This window comes from Podarcis liolepis (assembly GCF_965112155.1).
Source record: "Podarcis liolepis genome assembly, chromosome: 7".
Taxonomy (NCBI): Eukaryota; Metazoa; Chordata; class Lepidosauria; order Squamata; family Lacertidae; genus Podarcis; species Podarcis liolepis.
The window spans coordinates 54,404,438-54,430,600 of record NC_139561.1 but is presented as its reverse complement, the minus strand read 5'-3'; the positions used below and the strand labels follow the sequence as shown (position 1 = coordinate 54,430,600).

Below are 26,163 nucleotides of genomic sequence, written 5' to 3'. Positions count from 1 at the left end.
GAGGGAGAAAAACCTTTTTCTATCCACTTTCTCCATGCCATGCATCATTTTATAAACTTCAAGCATGTCACTTTTTACTTGCATTTTCTCTAAACTAAAAAGTCCTAACGGCTGTGACCTTTCCTCATATGAAAGTTGCTCCACCCCCATGATCATTCTGGTTGCCCTTTTCTGAATCTTTTCCAATTCCACAACTTGAGGTGAAGTGACCTGAACAGTGCACAGTATTCAAAGTGCAGCCACACTATAAATTTGTATAATGGTGATATAAAAGCAGTTTTAATTTTTATTCCTTTCCTAATGATCCTTGGCATGGAATTTGCCATTTTCACAGCTGCCTCACACTGGGCTATCCACTATGATCCCAAGCTCTTGTTCCTGGTCAGTCACAATCAGTTCATTCCTCCACTGGAAGAACTGTTCATTTATTCCTGCTCTCTGCTTCCTGCTTCTTAGCTGGTTTCTGATTCGCAAAGGAACCTCACTTCTCACTTCGTGACCGCTAAGCTTTCTCATGAGACTTGATTCATGAGACTTTGAAAGTCTATGCATACTATTTTGACTGGGTCATCTTAATATATATGCTTATTGGCACTCTCAAAATAATTCAAATGTGTTAATGAGGCAGGGCTCACCCTTGCAGAAGCCATGCTGGTTCTGCTTCAGCAAAGGCTTATTCTTCTATATGCTTGCTTATTGTATATTTAATAACACTTTCCACCAGTCTTCTGGAAGAAACATTAAGCTAACTGGCCTAGTAATTTCCAGAATGCCACGTGGATCTCTCCAAAAATTGTTGTCATATTAGCCATTTTCCAGTCTTCAGATATGGAGTCTGATCTTAGCGACAAGTTACATGTTTTTGTTGGAAGATCAGCAATTTCAGTAAAGGTGCAGAGGGACTTAGTGGACCAGTCAGGAATGGAGCAACATGAGGCCCAGGTTGACATGCTGCTTAGCGGGAAGAGGAAGGTGGCAAGAAATAGTTCAACCCTGTGTCAAATCCACATGCACAGACATATTCTCTCTTTCACTCAAGACAAGTTTTGAGGAAAACAGGTGAAGCTTTCCCCCACCAGGGCATAGGCGAAGAGCAGGACCACTACCAGTCACAGATGTGGCCCACTGGCATACAACTACCTGCCCTGGAAAGGCACCTCTTATCTGCCAAGGAAAGGCTTCATGGTTCAGGCTCTGATAATCAGGCTTCTTTAGGTAAGGGCTCTAGCTCCATGGTCCCCAAAGGTCTCAGGTTCAATCCCTGGCAGCATCTCCAGAATGGGCTAGGTAAGGCTTCCATCTGAAACCGTGGAAAGCCTTTGCTGCCAGTCAGTGTACACAAAGATGGACCAGTGTTCTAACCTGGCATGAGACAGCACTCAGTGCAGGCTAAATACATTCAGTTATTTCAGCCTTGCTTCCCAAGACCGCCCTTCCAGCTTCACGCTATGCTTGCAGCTCTCTTACACTGACTAGCCCCCATCCCAGCTGTTCTGACAAAGACTCCAGCATGCAGAATGATCTGGTCATGCTCTACCCAAGTCTGTACCTTTTGGGCTCCACATAATTCCTTTATGCATCCCTACAGGCTGCCAGCCTCACCAGCCATGAAAGCCACAAGTTTAAACATGCTCTTTAAAGAGCCACTTGTGGCCCCAGCACAAAGGATTCTCCTTCCTTTCCTTTTCCTGAGAGTTCACTTAACAGACTTTCCCTCGGGCAGTAAAGGGGCACAGAAGGGGTGGGGGGTGGGGAGAAGAAGAGACTGAATGGAACCAGATGGAAAACACCCGCCCAAATTGCTCCGAGTTTCTTGGAATCTAAAGAACTTCAAGGCTCTCGATGCCTCCAGGGAAACAGCAAGTTGCATAATCACAGCTCAACTTTACAGCAAGAACCAAGTAAAGGGGGAAGGAGAGAAATTGCATCCAAGGTCAAAAGGAGCAGTGCCTCTCTCTGAGTGAGGCGCAAAATGGGGGCCAGTCACATGCAAGACCAACCAAATCAAAGGCTGGTTTGGAGCGACTACTGCCTCTCATAGCAGCAGCTGGACAGCAGCCTCCATCTTATACCTGTGATAAGTTACTTAAATACAAAAGGTCAGAGCACCCAAGGCACGGGTCAAGGCACCCTCCTTTGCCAGGTCTGATCTAGCAATACAGACAACAGATCTAGTGAGACGCCAAAGGGTTATTCCACTCCACCCAAGTTATTTCAAAGCTCACTTGCAAGGCTGCAGGATGGCAGAAAAATCTCACTGATGCAGCAGCATCTTTTCAGGCAATAAAGTTGCAGGCTTGGAAACCACCCTTTCTGTGGTAAAATCTCAAGGTTCCTCAAGTTCCTGTTTTTCATTTAAAAAAAAAGCCAAACTAGCGTATTTGATCTTTGAGAATAAAGGGGCCTAGAAACCGAGGCTAGTACACTCTCCCTACCTGCAGCAGATAACAGAGTGGCCACCCAGCCTCTCTGTCTGAAGACCTCTAAGCAAAGGAGAGCCCAGAATCTCTATAGGTTCCATGGTTGGACAGCTCCTACTGCCAATCCATTTCTCCTAATGTTCACCTGAAATGGACTCTTTTGCTTGTGCTCTCAGCACACTCAATCAAATCCTGCTCCTTTGGGCAGCAAAGGAAACTCCTTTACCCTCCTCTGCCTGGACGCCCTTCAGGTATTTGAAGATGGTTATATCATGCTCCCCTCTAAGCTCCAGGCTAAATATGCCACATTCTTCCAACCTTTCCTCATCTCCAGATCAGCATCCAGCATCCTGCCCAGTGACCAATCTAGTGGCTCGGGCCTTGAGGGTTCTCACTCTATTTTGAGCACAAGCCTCTCCCTCTGCAGCTGCTAAGGAAGACCCAAACACAACACAGCTTCCTCAAAGGCACAAATCCCCCAAGCACTTTGCTTTGGCTACTGAGAGCTTGGGCAGATGGGGAGACAACCTCAGTGCCCTCAGTGGCTCCAATTCTCAACAGGGCACATCAGGGACTTGATGCAGATGAAGGACAGGCCCCCTTTCAGGTCACAGCCAGTCCAGCAGGTCCTCCTGCAGGACACTACTGGGGGGGGGGGCAGGGAGAGAGAGCACCCAGGCCAGATCCAGCCCAAAAGCAATTTTTATCTGGCTTCCAATGGTCTGCCAAATTTTACAAAGATGTGGTGAAATGTTTGCCCACATTTCTACTTATAAAGAAGTTAAATTGCTTTATAGTTGCATGGGGCCCCAGCCAACACGATGGCTGGGACAAGTTCCACAGGGGAGGAAGCACTGGGACATCCAATCTCGGTGATCATGGGCAGGAGGAGGAGTTACGCTAAGACCAGACCATGTCATTACCGAGGAGGCAGGTTTAGTCGTTGTTTAAAGACTATCCCTGCCTCCGGGTCTGGCCTTGACCGGATGGATACTGGAATCAACAGGGGAAACCCACATGACCTGAAGGTGTTGCTGTGTAATGCCAGGTCAATGATTAATAAAACCACTGCCATCCATGACCTGATTGTGGATGGAGGATTTGACCTGGCATGTGTGACAGAGACCTGGTTGGAGGAAGCAGATGGGCCTGTCCTTGCTGCCGCTTGCCCACCAGGTTTCTCTTACGCACAGCAACCCAGGTCATGTGGGCGGGGAGGGGGGGGGTTGCAGTGATTTTTAGGAAGTCATTAGTTTGCATCAGGCGCCCTACTGGGAAGACCCAGTTTTCTGAGTGCATGTTCTGGAAGTTGGGCAATAGGGGCAGTACAGGATTCCTTTTGGTGTACCGACCTCCCCGCTGCACCAAGGATTCCCTGTCCGAGCTGCTTCAGGTAGTGGCGGATGTTCTCCTGGAGACACCTAGTTTGGTTGTCCTAGGGGATTTTAACATCCACGCCGACACGACCTTACAAGGGGCCGCTCGGGACTTCGTGGAAAGCATGGCCTCCATGGGGCTGTCCCTGAATAAGTTGGGCCCAACTCATAGTCATGGACATGCCTTAGACCTGGTATTCACCTCTAGTGACGTGGGTGATCTGACACTAAGTAAAAGTGAAACCAAAGAAGTGCCATGGTCAGATCACTTCCTGGTGCAACTGGACTTCTCCGCGACCCTTCCCCTCTGCAGGGAGGTGGGACCAATTCGGATGGTCCGCCCCCGTCACTTAATGGATCCAAATGGTTTCCAGAGAGTGGTAGGGGATGCTTTAGCCCATGTTGATGGCCTTTCAGCTGATTCCCTGGTGGCCCGCTGGAATGCGGAGTTAACCAGGGCTATCGACTGTCTGGCTCTGAAGCGCCCTCTCCGATTGCATGGAGCCCGGACAGCTCCGTGGTTTTCTTTGGAGCTGAGGGCTATGAAACAATCACTGAGACGGCTAGAGCGTCGGTGGCAGAAAACTCAATCCGAATCTGATCGGGCACAGGTTAGAGCTCAACGTCAAGCCTACCAAGTGGCGATAGCGACGGCGAAGAAGACTTTCTTCACCGCCTCTATTGCATCTGCAGAAAATAGTAGCAGGAGACTCTTTCAGGTGGTCCGCAATTTAACGGAACCACCTTTACCACCGGGGCCTTGTAAAGACCCCAAGATCTCCTGCAACAATTTTGCAAAGTTTTTTGCAGATAAAATCACTCATATTTGGAAGGAGCTAGACACCACCGTGGGAGCAGGGCTGGGGCGGGAGAGTGCTAGAGCCCTGTCTGGTCAAGTTGCATGGAATCAATTTCAATCCGTTACCCCCGAGGATGTGGACAGGCTACTTGGACGCGTGAAACCAACCACCTGTCTCCTTGATCCTTGCCCATCCTGGCTAATAAAAGCAAGCCGGGAAGGGCTGGGCGATGGGCTGTGCGGAGTGGTGAATGCTTCCCTCTGTGAGGGAACATTCCCAGATCCGCTGAAAGAGGTGGTCATTAAACCGCTTCTTAACAAACCATCTTTAGACCCAGCCAGTATGGCCAACTATCGCCCAGTCTCAAATCTTCCATTCTTGGGCAAGGTGATTGAGCGTGTGGTTGCTGAACAACTCCAGGCACGCCTGGAGGATGCGGACCATTTGGATCCCTTCCAATCAGGGTTCAGGCCTCATCATGGGACTGAAACTGCCTTGGTCACACTGGTTGATGATCTCCGGCGAGCTAGGGACAAAGGTGAGAGTTGTTTCCTAGTTCTGCTGGATCTCTCAGCGGCCTTTGATACAATCGACCATAACATCCTTCTGGACCGTCTAGAGGGGTTGGGAGCTGGGGGCACTGTTATACAGTGGTTTCGCTCCTTCCTCCTGGGCCGTGTTCAGAAAGTGGTGGTGGGGGATGAGTGTTCAGACCCTTGGGCCCTCACTTGTGGGGTGCCTCAGGGTTCCGTCCTCTCCCCCATGCTTTTTAACATCTATATGAAGCCGCTGGGAGAGATCATCAGGGGGTTTGGACTGGGTGTCCATCAATATGCAGATGATACCCAGCTCTACCTCTCTTTCAAATCAGAACCAGTGAAGGCGGTGAAGGTCCTGTGTGAGTGCCTGGAGGCGGTTGGAGGATGGATGGTGGCTAATGGATTGAGGTTGAATCCTGACAAGAGAGAAGTACTGTTTTTGGGGGACAGGGGGCGGGCTGGTGTGGAGGACTCCCTGGTCCTGAATAGGGTAACTGTGCCCCTGAAGGACCAGGTGCGTAGCCTGGGAGTCATTTTGGACTCACAGCTGTCCATGGAGGCGCAGGTCAATTCTGTATCCAGGGCAGCTGTCTACCAACTCCACCTGGTACGCAGGCTGAGACCCTACCTGCCCGCGGACTGTCTTGCCAGAGTGGTGCATGCTCTAGTTATCTCCCACTTGGACTACTGCAATGCGCTCTACATGGGGCTACCTTTGAAGGTGACTTGGAAACTACAGCTAATCCAGAATGCGGCAGCTAGACTGGTGACTGGGGGCGGCCGCCGAGACCACATAACACCGGTCTTGAAAGACCTACATTGGCTCCCAGTACGTTTCCGAGCACAATTCAAAGTGCTGGTGTTGACCTTTAAAGCCCTAAACGGCCTCGGCCCAGTATACCTGAAGGAGCGTCTCCACCGCCATCGTTCTGCCCGGACGCTGAGGTTCAGCGCCGAGGGCCTTCTGGCGGTTCCCTCATTGCAAGAAGCAAAGCTACAGGGAACCAGGCAGAGGGCCTTTTCGGTAGTGGCGCCCGCCCTGTGGAACGCCCTCCCATCAGATGTCAAAACGATAAACAACTACCTGACATTCAGAAGACATCTTAAGGCAGCCCTGTTCAGAGAAGTTTTTAATGTATGATATTTTAGTGTTTTTTGGTTTCTATGGAAGCCGCCCAGAGTGGCTGGGGAAACCCAGCCAGATGGGCGGGGTACAAATAATAAATTATTATTATTATTATTATTATTATTATTATTATTATTATGAGATGGTAGTCATGTGCAAAGGTGACATCTGCATGCCAAATGCCCTGGGAATTCCACGTTCCGTAATGACAAAGCCCACATCACTATACCTCACTGGTTTTATTACAGAATCAGACTGTCAGCAAGCATGACAACCCTTCCCCCAAGGAGCACAGAGTGGCTGGCCATCCCTCTTTAAGAAGATCCTCCCCCTTTGGCTGCCTGTCTTCATGGCTTCTATTCATCTGCAATGCTAATCTGACTTTTTTCAAAGGTTAATGGATTTCGGGCTGTTCCAAGGACAGAAAGGCCCAGCAATGATGGGCCAAGACTGAGGGAAGACAAGGATGCAAACTTCAAGCTTGCTCTCTAGAAGAGGCGCCTTTAAGGGACACAGCAAAGTCTCCAAATATGGGCAGCAGCTGCAGTTTGACCAAACAAATGAGAAACATGGGGACAAATGAGAAACCAACATGGGGTTGTTGGTTAGACCTGATTTGTTGGTGTGCACAACTGACAGCTGATCATCTACATAACGTATTTTTCGCCCTATAGGACGCACTTTTCCCCCTCCAAAAATGAAGGGGAAATCTGGGTGCGTCCTATGGGGCGAATGCAGGCTTTCACTGAAGCTTGGAGAGCAAGAGGGGTCGGTGCGCACCGACCCCTCTCGCTCTCCAGGCTTCAGGAAGACACCCGCAGCCTAGGCAGCCCTGCGGGAGTTCCCACAGGGCTGTCTAGGCTGCAGATAGCAGCCTGCTTCCCAGAGCGCCGGGCGCGCTGAAAGCAGAGCGCCCGGCGCTTCGGGAACACACCCACAGCCTAGGCAGCTCTGCGGGAGGTCCCCGCAGGGCTCCCCACGCTGCGGATAGCAGCCTGCTGCCCGGTGGGCGGGGCGCCCTGAAGCAGAGCGCCCCGCGCGCCAGACAGACATCGGCCAGCCCCACAAGCTCGGGGGACAGCAGGGGGGCGCAGCACCGCCATCCCGCTGTTCCTCGACCTGGTTCGGTTTCCCCGACCTGCTTTCGGGGGCAAATAAAGGAATTTCCCCCCCCAAAAAAAACTAGGTGCGTCCTATGGGACGGAGCGTCCTATGGGACGAAAAATACGGTACTCTGCTTTTAGTCTTATGCTTTTCATAGGAATGGCTCAGTTTTCCCATCCATTTCAGTGGTCAAAGTATGACTAAATTATTTTATGTTGTGTTTTCTGGCCCCTCCCTTCAATAATTCCTCAATTGCCTTCTGGGCCATGGAGGCAGGTATTTCTGTACCTGTCTGCATGCACTTTTTAACAAGAAATCACTGGAAGTGCACAAGAGCTGGGCAGTTGCGCATCCATTTCTATCTGACTGTGAAATAAGAAAACTGAGGTTCCATAAAATAAATGCATGTATGTAAGTGCATTAGACACATTCCCAAACACATAAAACATAAACCAAACACTAATGTTCGAAAAGCCACACCGTCGCTTTCGGAAGTGGCCCTTTAAATGTGTCCTGCCCTATACCTAGCTGTCAAACAAGCCAGCCACTAAGGGTGCTACAGCAGATACCTTGAAGTGATAGTATCTGCTTTTTTGGTTCACATGCTGTTTTGAGCCTTGAAAAGCACTTAGAGCTGAAGGAGGAAGTTGGAAGACTCATTCTCCTTCCCACTTCCTCCTTCAGCTCTATGTGCTTTTCAAGGCTCAGAACAGCACAGCACGTGAACAAAAAGCAGAAGGAACAGGGTGGTAAGAGCAAAAGGGAAAGGGAGATTCATGGCAGGAAAACAGAGGGTCTGCGGGGGGGGGGGAAGAAAGTGAGATGCCACAGAAATCAAGGGAGATAATGGAGGAAGAGTTGTGTGGTGCATGAGTGAGTGAGGAGAGAGAATTGAGGGGAGTGTTAGAGGGCAGACAGAAGGTGCCTGCACACAGGCATGTACACACTTTGGAAAAGATGATCTTTTGAAACTGCATAATTTTTCCTCAGGTTTCCACTATCAAATCACAAACATTTCTCTCCATTGACTGAATGAATCTGGTGCTTTCTATTACTGCTGTGGTGCAAAACCATGACTGATGTACAGATCCTGATGGATCCTCAATGTTTACAAGGTATCCACTCAAAATCTTAATCAAATCATAGGTCACCCTCTGCATCCAGATGTATTCTGCAATCTCGAGGGTATTGTTGTCATTCTCTTTAAAAATCATGAGGATCCACAAGGATTCAGGCACTGAAAAACTGAACACTTTTTCCTGTTTAAGCACAAAGAAACAGCAAACAAGCACACTGAGTTAAGAGAGGAAGCTGTTACGTAGTAACAAAACCAAGTGACTGGTGTTTTAACTGAAACTCCAAGCAGACCAGGAGCAGTAAGGATAATTACGAAGCAGGAGAGGGCAAATTAAGTGGAACCAGGGGAAATCTTATGGCGAACATGAAGCACAGAGCAAAGATCAAATCTACCTCACAAACACACACACTCATACAAACAAAGAGCATAGCACAATCCTGAGGAATCCATAGACTTACAGTGGTGCCTCGCAAGACGAAAATAATCCGTTCCGCGAGTCTCTTCGTCTAGCGGTTTTTTCGTCTTGCGAAGCAACCCTATTAGCGGCTTAGCGGATTAGCGCTATTAGCGGCTTAGCAGCTATTAAAGGCTTAGCGGCTAAAAGGCTATTAGCGGCTTAGAAAAAGGGGGGGAAGCGGGAAAAAATCGGAACACTCGCAAGACGTTTTCGTCTTGCGAAGCAAGCCCATAGGGAAATTCGTCTTGCGAAGCAGCTGAAAAACGGAAAACCCTTTCGTCTAGCGGGTTTTCCGTCTTGCGAGGCATTCGTCTTGTGGGGCACCACTGTACTGGGGAGTGCTCTGGGTCAAGCAAATGAGCAAAGGCATGCATTTCCTTTTGGGGGACACAAGAGGGCAGCATAATCTACTGTCATAATGTTCCCCACCTCTGGAGAAACTTTAATTTGATGGGGGTGGGTCAAGGGGAAAAAGCTACAAATTCAAGAGGATCCATTTTAATTCTACTGGATCTGACTTTTACCCAGATTACATGGAAAAGCAGAGTTGTGTGTTCTTTGCTGGTAGAGGTGGGAGGGGGAAGGGAGAGAGCCAACCAGATGTGGCTGTTAGTGCTCACGGCATACTCTCAGCATTCAAAATGGGCCCCCAAAGATTGACGACTCCTTCACTTCTGCCTTGGCTCAGCCCCAGAACCACTGTTCAGTGTTGGTGTGGTGCAGAGGCTAGTGCTGGATTACATCTAGGAGATCCAGGTTCCAATCAATCATGAGGCTCACTGGGTGGCCTTCGGCTAGTTCATGTCTTGCAGCTTAATCCAATTCACAGGGGAGGAGGCTAGGCAGTTTGCAGGGGCATTTTGTCCTTTGGAGGAATAACAGCTCAGAAATGTAGTAAACAAGCAGCTGTGGACCATACAGTCCTTCAGACTGATCCCACAGTCCATCTCCATCCCACTGAATAACTACAGAGCCCCCACATATTAGGGGTCAAATGTTTTCCAGGCAGACCTGAGCCCACGACCCTACGGTAAATAAACAGCATGGAACCACCATGTTCAAAGGCATTATAGCCCCCAAAGGTCAGGTGCTGGGGCCAAACAGGAGGGGAGAGGTGCTGCTTACAAGCTTCTAAGAGTCACGCCGCAAGTGGGAACATGATGCTGCACTAGATAGAATAAGGCGCATGGCTGTCCCAACAAATGCCAAGGAACATCCAGGTCAAAACAGCATAGCAGGCCATGGGAAAGGGCAAGAGCATTCAATAAGCAGACTCTCAAACACTCTCATACAGCTTCCTGGAAAACAATGAAGATTCTGCAAACCAGCAGACATGCTTAACAGCACACAAGTTTTCATATATTTGGTTCTGGGAAACTGGAACCATATACTCAAAGGCAGGCAGATTCAAATGGAAAGTTTCTGACAAAGAAATGGCTCTTATGGCGGCCAACAGGGCCATAAATGCAGGGAACTCCCCCCCCCCCCCCAATAACATAGGCATGGCCAAACTTGGCCCTCCAGCTGTTTTGGGACTACAACTCCCATCATCCCTAGCTAACAGGACCAGTGGTCAGGGATGATGGGAACTGTAGTCCCAAAACAGCTGGAGGGCCAAGTTTGGCCACGCCTGCTATAACACACTGCAAAGTCAGACAGGAAAGAAAAGCCAGGCAGAGGCCTGGGGCACCACCTCATGGTGGTAGTGAGGAATTACAAGAGGCTGATCCCAGCAAGCAGGGAAATTAGAACACAAGCAAAGATGTGCAGAACTACTGGAAGAGAAGAAACCTCTAGAACGGTTTTAAACCTCTAGTCACAATCTACCCTTCCCCTGATTGCCAGAACAGTCATTCAATGTCATGTATTTATTACATTTCTAGACTGCCCTTCAAGCAAGGCATTGCAAAACAAAACAAAGAATCAACATAAGAATAATTAAAATGGCTAAAACAAATACATAAACATCTCTTCAAATGCTTGTGTGAAGAGATGTGTCTTCAGTAAACACCAAAGGAAACACCCCCTAACTTACAAAGGGTGGAAGTTCCGTGGCTGGGTGGGCCATGAAAGAGGAAGCCCTGTCATTGTGCAACAAGCCATGCCAATGGGCTAAACAGGGCTCCTTCCCCTGCCAGTTAGTCATACCTCAGGCTGAAGTAGCTTCGGGATAAGTATTGTCAGGTTGCGCGCTGCAGCGACCCGGAAGTAACGGAACACGTTACTTCCAGGTTTCGCTGTTCGTGCATGTGCAGACGGTCAAAATGACGTCACACGCATACGCAGAAGCGGCAAATAGGAACCCGTGCACCGCAGACACAGGTTGCATTCACTTCTGGATGCGTGCGAGGCTCCAGAACGGATCCCGTTCGCATCCAGAGGTACCACTGTATAAAGACATGGCTAGAAAAAAGACAGGAAATTGGATCTTCCTCCTTTAAGCAACCCCTTTTAGGGATTTGTAGGATCATTCCATTCAAGCATCTTGAATTGGCCTGGTAGCAAATAGGCAGGATTGCTATTAGAAGAGCCCTGCTTAACATTTCGAGCTGAAGCTTTGAGACACATCATCTAGACAAGCAGCTCCCTGATCCCGTGACTTGAATCTCCCAACTTTTTGTTCTGTTTCCATGGATGTTTATACAGTGGTACCTCTAGTTACATACTTAATTCATTCCGGAAGTCCATTCTTAACCTGAAGACCACTTTAGCTAATGGGGCCACCCGCTGCCGCCGCACGATTTCTGTTCTCATCCTGAAGCAAAGTTCTTAACCTGAGGTACTATTCCTGGGTTAGCGGAGTCTGTAACCTGAAGCATATGTAACCTGAGGTACCACTGTATATGTGTATGTTTATATATACAGGGAACTGTAGTTTATAACTGGTTTTATAAATTGGTTTTATAACTGGTTTTGTCATTGGCTTTTATCAGTTTGTAAACCGCCTCAGTATTTCTTCTGGAAAGGAAAGGAGATATATAAATTATTTTAATTACTTAGTAATACCTAGACTAATGAGTAAAAACATATGTAATCACTAGCATTGTCAGTTCATCCTGTAAAGCCAAGGAGACGTCAATACCATCACCCAAATGAGATGAAACTCACCCTCCTTTGGACACTAACAGATTGTGTCACCTGGGGCCCAATACTTAATGACCCACTTCCAGGGCAGGGGGACTTATCCAGAGGAGTGGCAAGAGGACTTTACACACACACACACACACACACACACACACACACACACACAGCACCTTGAACAGCCTCTTCCACTGAGAGCTCAAAGAGCCAGGAGAGACAGGGACTACCAAGCTATGAAGGACTCAAGGAAGAGCACAGGGGATGCTGCAGCTGCCCAGTTTTACTACTCAAACTGCTTAGAGAATTTTTGCTGGAAAAGCAGCAAGTAAGTATTATTAATAAATGAGGTGGTTTTTTTTAATCAACTGGTGTGAATTGAGTCTATTCAAAGTATGACAATTACTAGGTGTCATTTGCAGGACTGATTCCTTCCTTCCTCTTAAAAAGCATTCATTTTTTAATATAAAAAAAACGAGTAACAGAAGTAGCTTGTTCATTCAGCAGCCCAGGGCTCTTTTACATCTCCACCTCTTTCAATCCTCCACAGTGTGTCAGCCGATTACCCTCGAAAAAGAGAAAATGAAGGAACTCCTGTCAATATTATTCTCCATGTGCCAGGCCTGTGACCATATGGATGTTTACTCAGAAATACCGGTAAGCCCTCCCAAGTTCAATGAGACTTACTCTCAGGTAAGTGTGTCTAGTCCTGCAGCCTACATTTGTTGAGTCCTTTATGTGTGGGATGAGCTTAGAGATCTACACTGGTTACCAATTTGCTACTGAACCAAGTTCAAGGGGTTACTCTTAGAATACCAGCAGCAACCATTTTAGGAATGTTTGATAGGTATGCAACTGCGCTGAAGCCAGAAACGATACCAAAACAGGTAGGAACAGAACAGGGGCAGGATGGGTGTTTGCAGGCTTTTTCAATGCTGTTGGAAATATACATGATTTCACTTAAACGTATGGTGCCTTGGAACGTAACCCCCACATAAATTGGGAGCTGCCTTAGCACCTTGTAACTAGTTTACCTACCAGATCTCCTTACTCATATATGCCCAGTTGACAATATGTCAATTGTGGAATTGACACTATCACAGGTGCCACATAATATCCATTCCACATTTGTAAAAAAAAAATTTTTTTTTAGTGTGGCAGCACCTAAAATTTGGAGCTTGCTGCCTACTGATATCAAGGAGTATTTGCTGTACTCTTTTCTGTACCTGCTAAAAACATTTTTCTTTAGACCAGCTTATCCAGACATAGATGCTGATGTGTTTTAACCTCTTCTATTGTTAATTTTGATTTTGTAAATTGTTTTTATTGATAATTTTAGTATTTCTGGCAAATCACTTTGAATTTTAGCCACAATTGAGCAGTAAATAAAATCTGGTAAAATAAAAGAATATTAATGAAGAAAACAGTTTCATCCTGAAAAACATTCTCTGAACTCAACTGAAAAAGCTGCCAAGACAATCTGGAAAACGCAGCACGAAATTTAACATATGATAAAAGGATGTTCAACTCAGGTGAAGAAATGTTGAATTTTGCTACTTATTTCCCCAGCTTACATTACCATTACTTCAAAAACTTCAGTCCTAAAGCAGACTTACTTGGAAAGAAATTGGGTTCATAATTCATTAGGAATTATGAACCAAATGGAGCTAACATTTAAGTGAATGAGCCAAAGCCTTTGGCCTTAGAAATGTGACAAGGCTTCCTATGACTCCCTTTCCATAAAGGAATTTGGGATTTTGCTCAGAGCCCCAAGAAGACTTGCTCCAGCCCTTATAGTCTGAAACACACTTTGGTGTCAGTTCCCACTTGCAGGGCTCTTGACAGCTGCCCTGCAATCTGGGAATTCCCTTCATTTAAAAATTTGACAAAGCTTGTTCTAGATTATCTTGCAAAAACACTCACTGATGACAAATTCCAGAGAGACAGACATGTTACATTACAAACACAAGAGTGCGTGCTGATATCATAAAGACCCCCCCCCAAGTATTTCTATAGTGTGCTATCCAAAGATGTGCGGCCCAAAAATCTTTAAGTGGGGGGAAAGGAGGGGGGATGCAGAATCTTAATGCAAGTGCAGTTACTATTCACAAGGGCAGAAGCTGGTGACTGTGCTTGATGCTACCTTTGAACTTATGAGGCTCTAATTCTACAGAAACTTTCTGCTGCAATAAACATGTCAGCCTTTAAAGCATCACAAGTTGTGTGTGTTTTCAGGGGAAGCATGACTCTGTTCGTTCCGGCAGTTTTCTGTGGCTTTTGAAAGCAATGACCATGTGACCATATATAAGTTTGGAGTTGGCAGCACTGTTTTCCTGTCTTTCCACTTGGACCTAGGCAGTCATTTCATAGCATCTATGCTTTGGGGTCCAGGAGGGTTCTCTCTCCTTACCCCACATTGCTTAATTAGGTGACATGACTGAATGAAGTCACCTGGGGACTTGGACTGCCGCATCATCAGTATTAAGATGGGTGTTACAAACCTCTTTCACCAATACCCCAGCACCTTCACCTGCTTCCAGGTTCCACTCAAAGTGTGTGCGTTTACCTTTAAAGTCCTTCATGGCAGGAACCTCAGCAAGGATAGAGCTATTTTTTAAATCTGGTGAATCAAAGAACTTCATCATACAACGCCACCACAAGGAAATCAAGCAAAACAACTTGCAGCGGAAGCAAGTCACCTCCAACGCGCCCCCGCTCGCCCCCGCTTCTGCTCCAGGCTCGGCCAGTCTCCTGACTGAAGAAGCGGCCGCCCTGAGGATGAAGCGCGACCAGGCCAACCAAAACCTACCAGGAATGGCGGCGGGGCAAGGAGCAGGTAGCGGCCAGTGGTGTGGGCGGCTAGCTAAGAAGGGCCCGGAGCGGATCCCCGAGGAAAATTCGCGCTAGGCGCCTCGCCCTCTGCACATACTCAGGAACACCTCCCCCCTCACCAGCTGACCTTCGAGGCTCTCGCACTGGACGAGGTTGACATAGTCGGCCTGGCTGAGGACGCCGGCCTTGAAGCCTCGCACCAGGCCTTCCAGGTAGCCGCTGTCTACGTTGAAGTACAGCTCCGGGAAGCACGAGAGCAACATCGCGGCGGCGGCGGCGGACAAGGGAACCGGCCGGGCTCGGAGGAGGCTGAGGGGCCGCCGGAAGTGGGAGCAAAAGTCTCGTCTCTCACGTGATCCTGACGAAAACTCTGCGGCTTCCACGACTCCTAGAAAGGCCTGCCGGGGTGGTTTCCTGTTTCTTGTCAGACTCTCTTAAGCGCCCCCTCCCGGGTTGGAAATGAGGGTTGCCCATAGAAACCAATGGAGCGCTGCCATTGGGCAACAGAAGACCTCGGCAGCCGCCGGGGCGATTTCGGTGCTTCCAGGCCCTCATTTGTGTATCCAGGGCGTTAGTCAGCTATGGTTCTCCTCAGAGTAGACCCGCTGAGGTTAATGGACACGACTGTCTTGGGTCCGTTACTTTCAGGAGGACTTAGTGGGGGCCCGTGAGGAGTGCGCAAGCGCGGCTGCGGCTGGCGGTCCCTGGCTGACCCCGCACTTCCGACGACTTAGGGGCGAGGAGAGCCTCGCGGGGCCGTTTCTAGAGAGCAGGCCGGAGTGGCGGAGAAAGGCCTGCTGAGGCTGAGGCAAGGATGGCTCCTCTAGGAAGGCGCACGTCTATGGCTTGATGCCTAGAATGGCGCGGCTGCCCCCTGGCCGCCACATCGTACGCCCCTCCTCCCTCGGGGGTCCCTGGGCAGGTCCGGCTTCTCTGCGGCCCTGCAGATCAGCGGGTTGTTTGCTGAGAAAGTGGGAAAGGGACTCTCCCTGCCAGGACTGTCAAATGCTTCCAGCCCACTTGAGGACGCGGAATATGACTCAGCCTCGGTCCCAGGCACAAAATAGCGGGCCAGGCGCAGAAGCAGCCGGAGCTTGTTGCCATCAGCTAGCAATGCCTGGCATCGACGTTTCCTCAAGAGATAATCCGAGTCATCTTTGGAAATTGCTAAATAAACTGCGCTTTCTTTGTGGTGAGAAGTCCCAGAGCTCAGCGTTCCCCAACCCAAATCCAGGCACTTGCTTTGGAAATTTAGCCACCTCCCCGTTTTACGCAAAATTCCCAGGTGGAGAATGGTTTCCCTCCCCACCCCCACCCCCACGTTTCTTAAAGTATTTACACCCATCTCCTGTCTTTCTTCTTCCATTCTCCTTTCACACTAGACTTGTATGCCATCCTCCCTCCAAAAATACCCTTCCAGTTTCTTTCATTCTTTTCTCTCCCCCCCCCCCTTTCTATTTCTGTGGCCCCTGATCTGTCAAAGTGTTGCAGTGTTTTGCAGGCTTGTCAGGAGAGATGCCTGATCTGTCACTGCTGTATTCTCCCCAACCCTGTGTGGTTCCCTCCAAAGTTCAGTGGGGACAAGCTTGTACCTTAATCTTACCCCTGTTACAAATTCCAGCTGTTGTGCTAAAATTTTGAGCTGTTATTGGTTAATAAATACAACTACTGAAGTTCACATTCCTGCTGCTGCTTCCTGGTGTTGGGGCAGTCTTGTTGCAGAGTTTCTTCATCCAATGAGTGCCCTTCCTAAACCCATCAGGAGGGAGATCTCCCCACACACCTCAAACCTCTTTGTCTCTCAGCCATCTTCACAAGGGTTGGCACTGGCCCAACCAGAAGGCAATGGCACAGCTAAGGGAGCTGGCCAGACTGCTGGCTCCTGGCTCACTGTTTGTTGAACACTGCTCTAAACTTTGCCCCTTCCTGAGATGGTTTTTATCCATTGATAAAGGACTAGTTCCTCCCTCCCTCCCCACTTCCTTCCTTTCATTGAAAGTGTCCACTGGTAGACCCAGCTGCTGAGTTTCACCTGCTGCTGAAAGTGCCCTGTTCATATTCTGAGGCTACTTCAGAAGTATAACCATGCCACAAAATTCTATCCCACCATGGAGTGGGCTCCATGTCCTGGAAACCTTACCACCCAGGCATAATATATGTATACATTATTATTATTAGCAGTAGTAGTATTTATTAATATAACACTTCATGACAAAAATAGGTTTCTAAGTGCTACTGTACAGTAACCTACTCAAAGACCCTGAGATTGGGAACCCAGGTCTGTACAGCACAATAAGCCATCCCTTTCCCAATCCCAAGTACCCAAATATGCCAAGAATGGCTGGCTAAAGCTTTGGGTTTTAGGAGAATGCTGGAGAAATGTCATCTGCTGAGGTGATCAAGGCTTTTGGTTGTCTGTTTTTCTTTTGTAAGGAAAGAGAAGCTCGTGTTTTCGTCGCTCCTTTTTATTAAAATGGGTAAAAAGAACAGGCCCCCATTTTAACATAAGATAAGGGAGTGGCACCCTGATGAAGGCTAGTTCTTGCCACAGGGGAAAGTGTTGCTAAATTTCTTGCAAAAGCAATTGGCATTGAAGAAGCGGCAGTAGCAGGTGGCACATGGATCACAGCAGGGGAGCTTGTGCCCAAGGCAAGATTCCTGCAAGCGGACACATCTTCGAGGGGAACGCTCTTCCCTTCCCTGGGTCTGCAGGGCTGTCAGCAACATCTGCAAAGAGAGCAACGGGAAGGAATGAAGAGATCAGAGGTGCTTGGCAAGAACCACTTCTGCTGCCCTGAAGATACACATTTGAAAAGAAAAACACACACATCCACCTATTTATGGCTTGGGTCTAGGCTGCACAGAAAGCAACCTGGCAGCATCCCGTTGGCCACAGTATATTAATCCAAACCTTGCTTTCCCATATATTGGTCAACAGCCTACCTGACGAAGACTCTGACTGATTGCTCTTCCTCCAGGGTTTGACTTAGAATACATGTATGACTATAAAACAAGTTATGACAACCTCGGCCTGCTCCTACTTGGAAGGAGCTTCTGGATCCATAAATTTCAGGAGGATGGGGAAATGCCACCTCATTGGCTTGGTCCACCTGGAGTTGTTTGTTCTACTGGTATCATTATGGGATGTTTTCTGATCATGACATTGATCTAGCACAAATTGGGAAGGTTGACCAGTGTAAGGAAGAGGGGTGGATTATCCCGAGCTGCAGGATGCAATTGTACCAAATGTTCCTTTTGGAGGAAGGGCAGAGGATACTTTTAATAATAAATAAACTCTTCATCCTATGGCGTTGGTGGAGGACCCATAGCTCCATCACACACACCTTGCACAGGTAAGGTCCCAGATTCAATCATTTGGGATCTGGGATGCTTCTCTCTTGCAGAATGACTGCTAATGTGACTGCATGATCCTGGGCAAGATGGAGCAATGCCTGACTCAGTGTAGGGACACTTCTGATATGCAAGCACAGTCGGGGAGCTTGTGGGAGGGTTTCAGTTACCTGCTGTGGCTCCATTGCGTTTGCTTCTAGCACAAGGTCATCTTGGGCAATTGGCATCTCCAGAGCAGCCAGGTGTTCAAAATCTGTGAAAGAAAAACAAAGGTGTGGAAGCTCCTTCACTGCCTTCCCGAAGCTGCTGTTCACAACTTCTGATCTATTCTCCCCAGAGGTGTCTAATTAGAGCCCATGTAAATGTCTTTTCAGCCATGACCAAAAACCCAAGCCTTTTAAATAATAATTTAGCTAATAAGATTGTTTTGCCTTTGGTGATTTGTTAAATTTTGTGTTCTTTGAGTGCTATTCAACTAAATTTTCCTCTGTAAAACTAGTGAACATGACTAAATTAGGTCCATTGATTTCAGTACATCTACTCTTGAGTAAAACTTAGCTGAGTACCACCACCCTTTGCCTCTTTCGCTCTTATCTGGCCTTGTCTTAATACTTCATTTAATGTCATTGTTATTGCTGTGGTGCATTGTTATTCCGTGAGCTGCCCAGATAACTTTTTGTTAGAGGGTGATTTATAAAATAATTAACTACGTGCATGAGATCAGTTGTGCATCTGGGTTTGCTTGATGGGTAAAGAGCCTGTCCACGAGAGCTCTTGGCATCTGTGGCTGGGCACAGCCTCCTTCCCTATACTGTACTCTCCTGCTGCTGGCTTGGGAAGCTACCATTTGCTAGAATCGACACTGTCCTGTAGTTTCCTGAGAAATACTGTGTTTCCCTCCGAAACAGCTTTGATCCATGTGAAGACGTCTGCACCCCTGTCTTCCCACCTGTGTGGACAGACAGCCGGCAACTTGTATAATGATGCACAGATGCTATTTGAAATGCAGGGGGTGGGGTTGAGGGTGGAATGACCTTACTGGGTTTGAAGCTGGTACGTAACGTGAACACAGTGTTACTCACAAGCAGAGGGCTTGCAATACACGCTGCCTTAATCCAGGAACTCAAAAGTGTCAGGCCAAAGGAAACCACCCAGCGAAGGGGAAAGCACTCTGAGTTTTCCACACTCGGAAGACAAGAGGGTTTTCTTGCCCAGGGCCCCTCAACTACATTAGAGCTGTGTTGCATGTACAAAGGCTGCAGAGACAGGCAGAGGGGAAAGGAGAGAAACTGACCTGGGGGTCCCTCTTTGATCACCTGCAGAAGCCCTGGGTAGCTGGAGCGGCCTTCTTCGTCCAGCATGGAGGGGCCCCGCTCGGCCAGACGGCGGCTGTGGTTGGGGTTAGAGGCCAGGGTGGTGGGGATTTCTTGCAGGAGTCCTAAGGACAGCAGCAGGATCCTCAACATGGTCTCCCTGGATAACCAAGCAAGAAACAAGTGGTGGTGGGGAGGGAGAGGACTGAGATGCTGGGCTGAGAGGTGGCCTAAATTGGGAATAACACAGGTGACGGCAAAGACCACCAACCTTTCTGGGGGGGGGCGTTCCATATCACACAAACCACACCATGCACACTGTATCCCCTTCCCCCCGCTCCCCAGCTTGTAGAGCTGAGCTCCCTCACAGGCTTTTCTGAAAGAGACCAAAGAGAGACCTTGCAAGGAGTTTGTCTATCCAGACTGAGAGCACCCCAGGACAGTCATCTCGAGGCTTGAAGACCCTGCTGCATTCCGCTTCCCTTCCCTCAAAGCAATCAAGCCAGCTGCCTGCCCATCATCTTCTCCTCTTCCTTCTTTGCTCAGAGCAATCTCCCCAATTAACCCTCATAACAATCCTGTGAAGTAGGTTAGGCTGAGAGGGCGGACAGCTTGGCAAGTTCCGTGGCTAAGTGGGGATGTAAGAGAAGCTTGGTTTCCTCTATCAAGGGCAGCATTCAGGCACCCGCAAACCTTTGGAGCAGCTCAGTACAGAGATGTCTTCTTGAAATGGGTACACAGTGGACAAAGCCCTGTGGAAATACCCAAGCCCCCTGCAGACCCCAAAGGCGAAGGTGTGCAGCAGCTGCCCCTCTTCCATGGCTCCCTCCCACTGCCCCCACCAAAGGGCTGCTCTGCTTAATGGGAGATGAACATACCACTTTCTTTGTGCAAAGCAACAAGTGCACACACACACACACACACACACACACACATTCTCTGGGCCCTATCCTGTGGAATGTGCTGCTCAGCACATTTCACACTCAGTGAGTGGGAGAGGCAGAAAGTTACTGTACCTGACTCTTGCCGTCCGTCCGTCTGTTATCCTGATCGAGTGCTGTGGCTCTGCGGAGCTGCAAGTTGGCTAAGGGCTTTTATTAATCACACACGTAATTAATTGACTGGACCACATGACTGCAAACTAATGGGTGGGTGGGCTTCTGTGGAAGCATCACTTTGTGCATCTTCCTGCACGACTGAATTTTGTTGCTTCATAAGAAGATAAGAGCCTCAAAGCTGGATCAGGCCAAGCGGCTCATGCGGTTTGTAGCAACTGAAAGCATTACTGCCTCTGCCCGTGGAGGCAGGCAAAACCATCATGGCTAGTAGCCATTGATAGCCGTATCTTCCTACATGAATTTGTCGACTTCTCTTCTAAAGCCATCCAAGTTGGTGGGCATCATTACATCCTGTGGGAGTGAGTTCCACGGGTGAACTGCTTTCTTTTATCTATTCTTAATCTTCCAACATTCAGCTTCATTGGATGGTTATGAGTTCTGTTGTTGTTGATGATGATGATGATGATTTCTCTAGCTAATTTCTCCACACCAGGCATAATTTTACACATTTCTGTCATGTCTCCTTTTACTTGCCATTTCTCTAAACCCAAAAGTCTCAAATGCTACAACATTTGTTCATAAGACTGTTGCTCTAGCCTGTTGAACATTTTGGCTGCCTTTTCTGAACCTGTTATAGCTCAACAGTATCCTTTTTGAGGTGAAGTGACCAGAACTACACACAGTATTTCAAATGTAGATTACACCCTTGATTATGATATTGGCAGTTTTATTTTCAATCCCTTTCCTAATGATCCCTAGCATGGAATTAGTCTTTTTCCACAGCTGCTGCACACTGGCTCAGCATATTTATCAAGATATCTAATATGATGCCAATGTCTTGTTCCTGGCCAGTCACTGCCAGTTCAGATCCCATGAGAGTTCATATGACATTATTATGATCCCAACATGCATGGTTTTAACTTGTTTACATTTAATTGCATTTGCCATTTTACTGCCTATTCACTCCGTTTGGAGAGGTCTTTTTGGAACTCTTCATAATTTCTTTTTCTTTTAACGACACTGAACAATTTAGTATCATCAGCAAATTTGGCCACCTCACTGCTAACCCCTAATTCTAGATTGTTTATAAACAAGTGAAAAAACACAGGTCACAATATCAATCTTTGGAGGACTCCATTTCCTACATCTCTTCATTCAGAGTACTGTTCTTTTATTTCTACTCTCTGCATCGTGGCACTTTACCAATTCCTGATCCATAAGAGGAACTTTCGCCTTCCTTAGGGATCCAGCACCGTTCCCCTCTGAGTGGCACATACAACCAAGTTGATCTTTGAGAGCCCAGACCAGCTTTGTGTATCTAATTGGGGTGCCCATATTAAATATTTAAAATGTTGGGGGCCATCCATGAGGGAGCAGAGGTCACCTCCTCACAAGGTCTGTGCAGCAGATATCTTAAACCTCTTCAGACCCAAGACCCACTTTTAACCCAAACATACATTTAGGGATCAATTATTTTACCATATGTCTGCTCCTGTTGCAACCCACCTTGGATCAGGTCACAACCCACTTGTGGGTCCTGACCTACCAGTTGAAGACCAGCGCTGCAGAGCTTTAAGGAAATAAAATTATACAAATAAAGCAAGTCTAAAGCACAATGCGGACAGGAGGGAAATTTAGGCTTTCACACAGCCCCAAACCCTATTTTTGGTTACCGCAGGCTGCAAAAATAGCATTGCTTCTTTGCTTAAAACAAGTTTTGAGCTCCACTTTTAAGTACGGAGGTCTGGCTGGAAGAAACACTGTCCCTATCGGGCCAGAGTGTCTCCGAGATCTGGCGTTTAACATTAAGGACTATCAAAAAAACCAGCAGAGAGAAACTGAGAGAGAATTAAGAGCCTCGGACATGAGATCTCCAGGCTGATAGTAGATTAAGACTGATGGACATTTGTTGGGGATTGAAACCGGGAAAGGGGATGGGGTGGGGTTTGGGGATCCAAAGGGTGTATAATTATAACCTGTCTTTTTTCTTTTTATTCTGTTTTGTCATTAATATGAAAAGTGGGGAATTCGTGGAAGGGAATTTGGGTTGACTTTAGGAAAAGGAGTTAAGAATGAGCACTGATGTATAAACTTTGACGTTGTAAAACTGGTTTTTTAAATTGAACTATTTATAAAAAGGTTAAAAAATTGGGGATAAGAACTTGCTGAATTAACAATTTGAATTGGAATATAAGTAGGGGAGGTGTGGGGAAGCCAGGGAAATATGTTACAGAAAATAAGGATCGTAAACTGTATATGTTTTCTTTTTTTGTTTTTTCTTTTTGGTTTTTTTTAATGGAAAATTCTCAATAAATATCTATTTACAAAAAAAAAAAAACAACAACTTTGGAAACTACTATTATACCTGATCATCCCCTCTTCATATTCCAGGAAACTGCCAAAGCCTTGAAATAAACCTCTCCTCACCCCCCCGCCCCCACCCCAGCAACAACTATAGCCCTGCTTTGTGCCCCCCCATGCCCAATGTCCCCTGAGGACCCCCCTGTTTTCTAAAGCTCGTTAATGATTGTTTGTGCAGAAAGGAGAATCAAAACTGCACTTCCAATTAACTGAAAGCAGAGATGTTGTACTGAAAGCAGAGATGTTGTGTGTACTTTTGTAACCCAATAAAATCTTTAATAAAAACATTTAAAAAGGAAATAAAAGTAACTAACTGACCAATTACATTACAGATAACTCAGTTCTGCCCCTCCCTCAGCATAAAGAGTGCCCCCCTTAAAATAAATCATGGCTATGCCCATGTCCCATAATGACAAATAAAGGCAGGAACATAGGCACTGCTGCATAACATTTATAGCTCCTCTGTATTAATTATTGTTTGTCTGAGAGGAAGAAGAGGATTCTGGGAAGAGATTAATGCCCTAATGAAGGAGGCAGCCCCAAACTGCCTTGAAAGCTTTTCAATCTGCAGAAGAAATGCCTGGCTGATGTGTGTCCCCCAACATTCAATAAAGGGATAACAACACAACCATTTCCAGGAAGCGAGGGGCCCACAGTAGGAAGAACACACGGTCAACAGAGCCTGCTCTCCCCCCCCCCCCAATACAAGGGGCTGAAGGAGGTTCTCCTTCCAGATCAGTGTTCAGAGGTGCTGTGGTGCCCAGGGAAACAGCCTGAGTTCCTCAGCATCCTCTGAATACAGCTGCAACCACTGAGGTTTATGCACAGCCCAGCAAACAACAGACTATTCTGCATTCAGGGCTTTTGTGTGAAGGTGAGAGGGAGCCTTACTGTAAGGGAGGCAGAGTTGCTCAGATAGGAGGCAGCTCTATCCAGCCCTGCGAACATCTCCTGCACACAAAAGTCAAATTGACAATGAACGGGAGGCCAATAACATGCCTCATGAGGTGTGTGTCTACGGAGGACCGACCTTTAGATTTTTATATCAGGAACCAAAATATCTCTGGGCCAGTTCTGTTTGCGAGCCACTGTTTTCAGCCAGTAACCAGCCAAAGGGCAAAGAGGATTCTGGGAAGTTATTAGCATCATAGTGCAGGCAGCAGCTTCCTTTACGGCCCCCACCCCAACTGCTTTGAAAGCTTTTTAATCTGCAGGGGAAACCTCAGGCGTATGTTTTGCCCATGATGTGAAGGGGCTAAATGAAATCTCCTCTGTTCTGTACAGCCAATTCCAGGAAAGGATGAGCCCCAAATAGCAACAAAAGTGACTGACAAAGTGGTCAACAAAGCATGTTTTTCTGAAAACAGGAGAGCGGAAGGGGGAGTCAGGGGACAAACACAAACTCCCTCTTTCCATGGGGAGGGGAAAGGCGCCAATCAAAGTTTTTCCGCAATGCAGAAGGAGGCACTTGTGCCTGCCCTTCCTGCCTTGGCCTTTGCTCCATTCATCCCAGTGGTTCTTGCTGACAAGGAGAGCCCTAGTTTGGGGGTATCTTCAGGGCCCCTCCTACCCATTTTGGGTCATGCTTCATGAAAATGATATTAGCACGAACTGCCAAACAGGGTGTCTTTCAGGGCCTGGATCCATGCCTGGAAGCTTAAATCTATAAGTGGGCAAAGGTCGCAGGTGGCTTCTCTTGCAACTGCCCTGAGGGTGCCTGTCCTGCAGGACTCAGTGGGCCTGGCAGAATGGCAGCCTGGGCACCTGGGACAGAAGAAACTGTCACCACACCTGCAGAAACTCCACATCAACTCTGATCAGGGGGAAATTTATTTATGAGTGTGTTTGAGGCCTTCACTACACACACACACACACACACACACACACACACACACACACCAAAAATCAATACCTATAATAAAATAGCAACTCAGCAAAACCAGCCTTATTTCTCCTGGCAGAGTGCTTGGAGTGCTGGAGATGGATGTGTTTGTTGGTTGCAATACCTCCCTAAGAGTCAGGCTGTACTCCTGGAGCAGCTCCATGAGGCACACTCTGGCTTGAGGCAGCAGCTCCAAGTTACCTGTTGTGGCTCAGAGCAGATGGTGCTCTGCCTGGGCACCCAGAGAGCAATCTTCGTGAATGAGGGTGCTGTATGTGTAGCAAGTGTATGTAGGCAGGTATCCATTTGCCATGACCACCCCTGACATGATGTGGCTGAGGGGCAGCAGACCATTGTAGTCCCTCAGGCCCCCCCAAAGTTGCTTGCCCTTATTTAGAGGGAGAGAACCGGAAGGAAGGGCCCTTCAGTGGGGTGGGGAGCTGTTATGTACTAAGCTTGAATCCCAGAACAACAGGCAAGTAGGGTCCTAGAATGCAACAACTGATTGGCTTGCAGGAAAAGACCAATCAGGCTCCAGGAGGGAAGCAGAATCAGCCAATCAGACGGGACTCATTGTGTAAACAATGTATATAAAAGCCTTTTGGGGTTTGGGGAGCAATTCAATCACTGTTTTACAAGCTGCAATAAAGAGCATGAAATCACTACAGGACTCCGAGTATATTTCAGGAGCACTTGGCTTTTTCTGCTTTGGGAACATTGGGGCAAATGAAGCTACCTCAGTAGACTGAGGAAATGACCCAGAAGGCAGGAAGTGCAGGCAGAATGTATGAGAGAGAGAGAGAGATGACAAATAAAACTATATGCAGGAGGAAGAAGAGGGGCTCAGCAGTTGATACAAGCTGCAGAAGATCCCTCTAAATCCTCTTTTGTTGCTCTCACCCACCCCTGCCGGAAAGAAGTTTTGCCAGGGGTTCTGTCTAGAGCAGTAGCAGGAACCACATTTTGTTTAGTTCTCCTGCACAGCTCAGACAATTCTTCCTTACAGAACAAGTTGCAACTGCTTTTTCTATTGAACATTTATTTTATTCACTCTAACTGGGCGGAAAATGTGGCAAAGTTAACCTGAGGAGCCAATATGAGTTGGTCAGCTCTCTGTGCCAGAAATCACAATCCCTTCCCTGCACCCTCTTGTACCTTTGGCAGTGCTGAGTTGTGCTGCCCAGGCAAAGAAGCACCAGGGTTGCAAGGTGCTAGGCTGTCGTGGACTGGCTGGATGCAGATGAGTGGTAGGAGGCACCAGCTGGGGAACCCCCAAGGGAACCCCTAGGGCAGGGGTCAGCACCTTTTTTCAGCTGTGGGGCAGTCCACCATCCCTCAGACCATGTGGTGGGCTGGACTATATTTTTTTGGGGGGGGGGGGAATGAAC

The 26,163-nt window shown here is 47.7% G+C and overlaps 2 protein-coding genes across 7 annotated transcripts in view; both read right to left on the bottom strand.

Annotated features, from left to right (window-relative positions):
* ATP6V0D1 (ATPase H+ transporting V0 subunit d1) overlaps window positions 1-16,407 on the bottom strand; it is a 29,313-nt gene extending 12,906 nt beyond the window's left edge. Inside the window, exon 1 of the mRNA XM_083515111.1 lies at window positions 14,938-16,407. Coding sequence (XP_083371237.1) covers window positions 14,938-15,073 — 136 coding nt within the window. The 5' untranslated portion in view covers window positions 15,074-16,407. The remainder of the gene's footprint in view (window positions 1-14,937) is intronic.
* Window positions 16,408-17,257: 850 nt separating this feature from the next.
* On the bottom strand, window positions 17,258-25,288 carry AGRP (agouti related neuropeptide). Of its 6 annotated transcripts, XM_083515142.1 has the most exons (5): window positions 24,781-25,288; window positions 23,785-24,750; window positions 19,456-19,634; window positions 18,332-18,414; window positions 17,258-17,537 (listed from the first exon to the last, which is right to left on the bottom strand). In XM_083515142.1, the coding sequence occupies exons 3-5, from the start codon at window positions 19,625-19,627 to the stop codon at window positions 17,346-17,348; spliced, it is 447 nt and encodes a 148-aa protein (XP_083371268.1). In that variant the 5' UTR covers window positions 19,628-19,634; window positions 23,785-24,750; window positions 24,781-25,288; the 3' UTR covers window positions 17,258-17,345. The 6 variants fall into 6 exon arrangements, with proteins under 6 accessions (XP_083371268.1, XP_083371271.1, XP_083371269.1 ...); XM_083515145.1 differs by lacking the exon at window positions 23,785-24,750 and having other exon boundaries at window positions 25,163-25,288; XM_083515143.1 differs by lacking the exons at window positions 23,785-24,750; window positions 24,781-25,288 and adding an exon at window positions 20,168-22,238.
* Window positions 25,289-26,163: the final 875 nt, after the last annotated feature.

What these genes read in the sequence shown, in the direction of transcription:
- AGRP (XM_083515140.1), bottom strand. Translation starts at nt 19,768, where the DNA reads ATGGAACGCCCCCCCCCAGAAAGGTTGGTGGTCTTTGCCGTCACCTGT. An exon ending in GATCAAAGAGGGACCCCCAG is followed by an intron (nt 18,415 to 19,455) that starts GTCAGTTTCTCT and finishes TTTCTTTCACAG; the next exon opens with ATTTTGAACACCTGGCTGCT. An exon ending in ACGCAATGGAGCCACAGCAG is followed by an intron (nt 17,538 to 18,331) that starts GTAACTGAAACC and finishes CTCTCTTTGCAG; the next exon opens with ATGTTGCTGACAGCCCTGCA.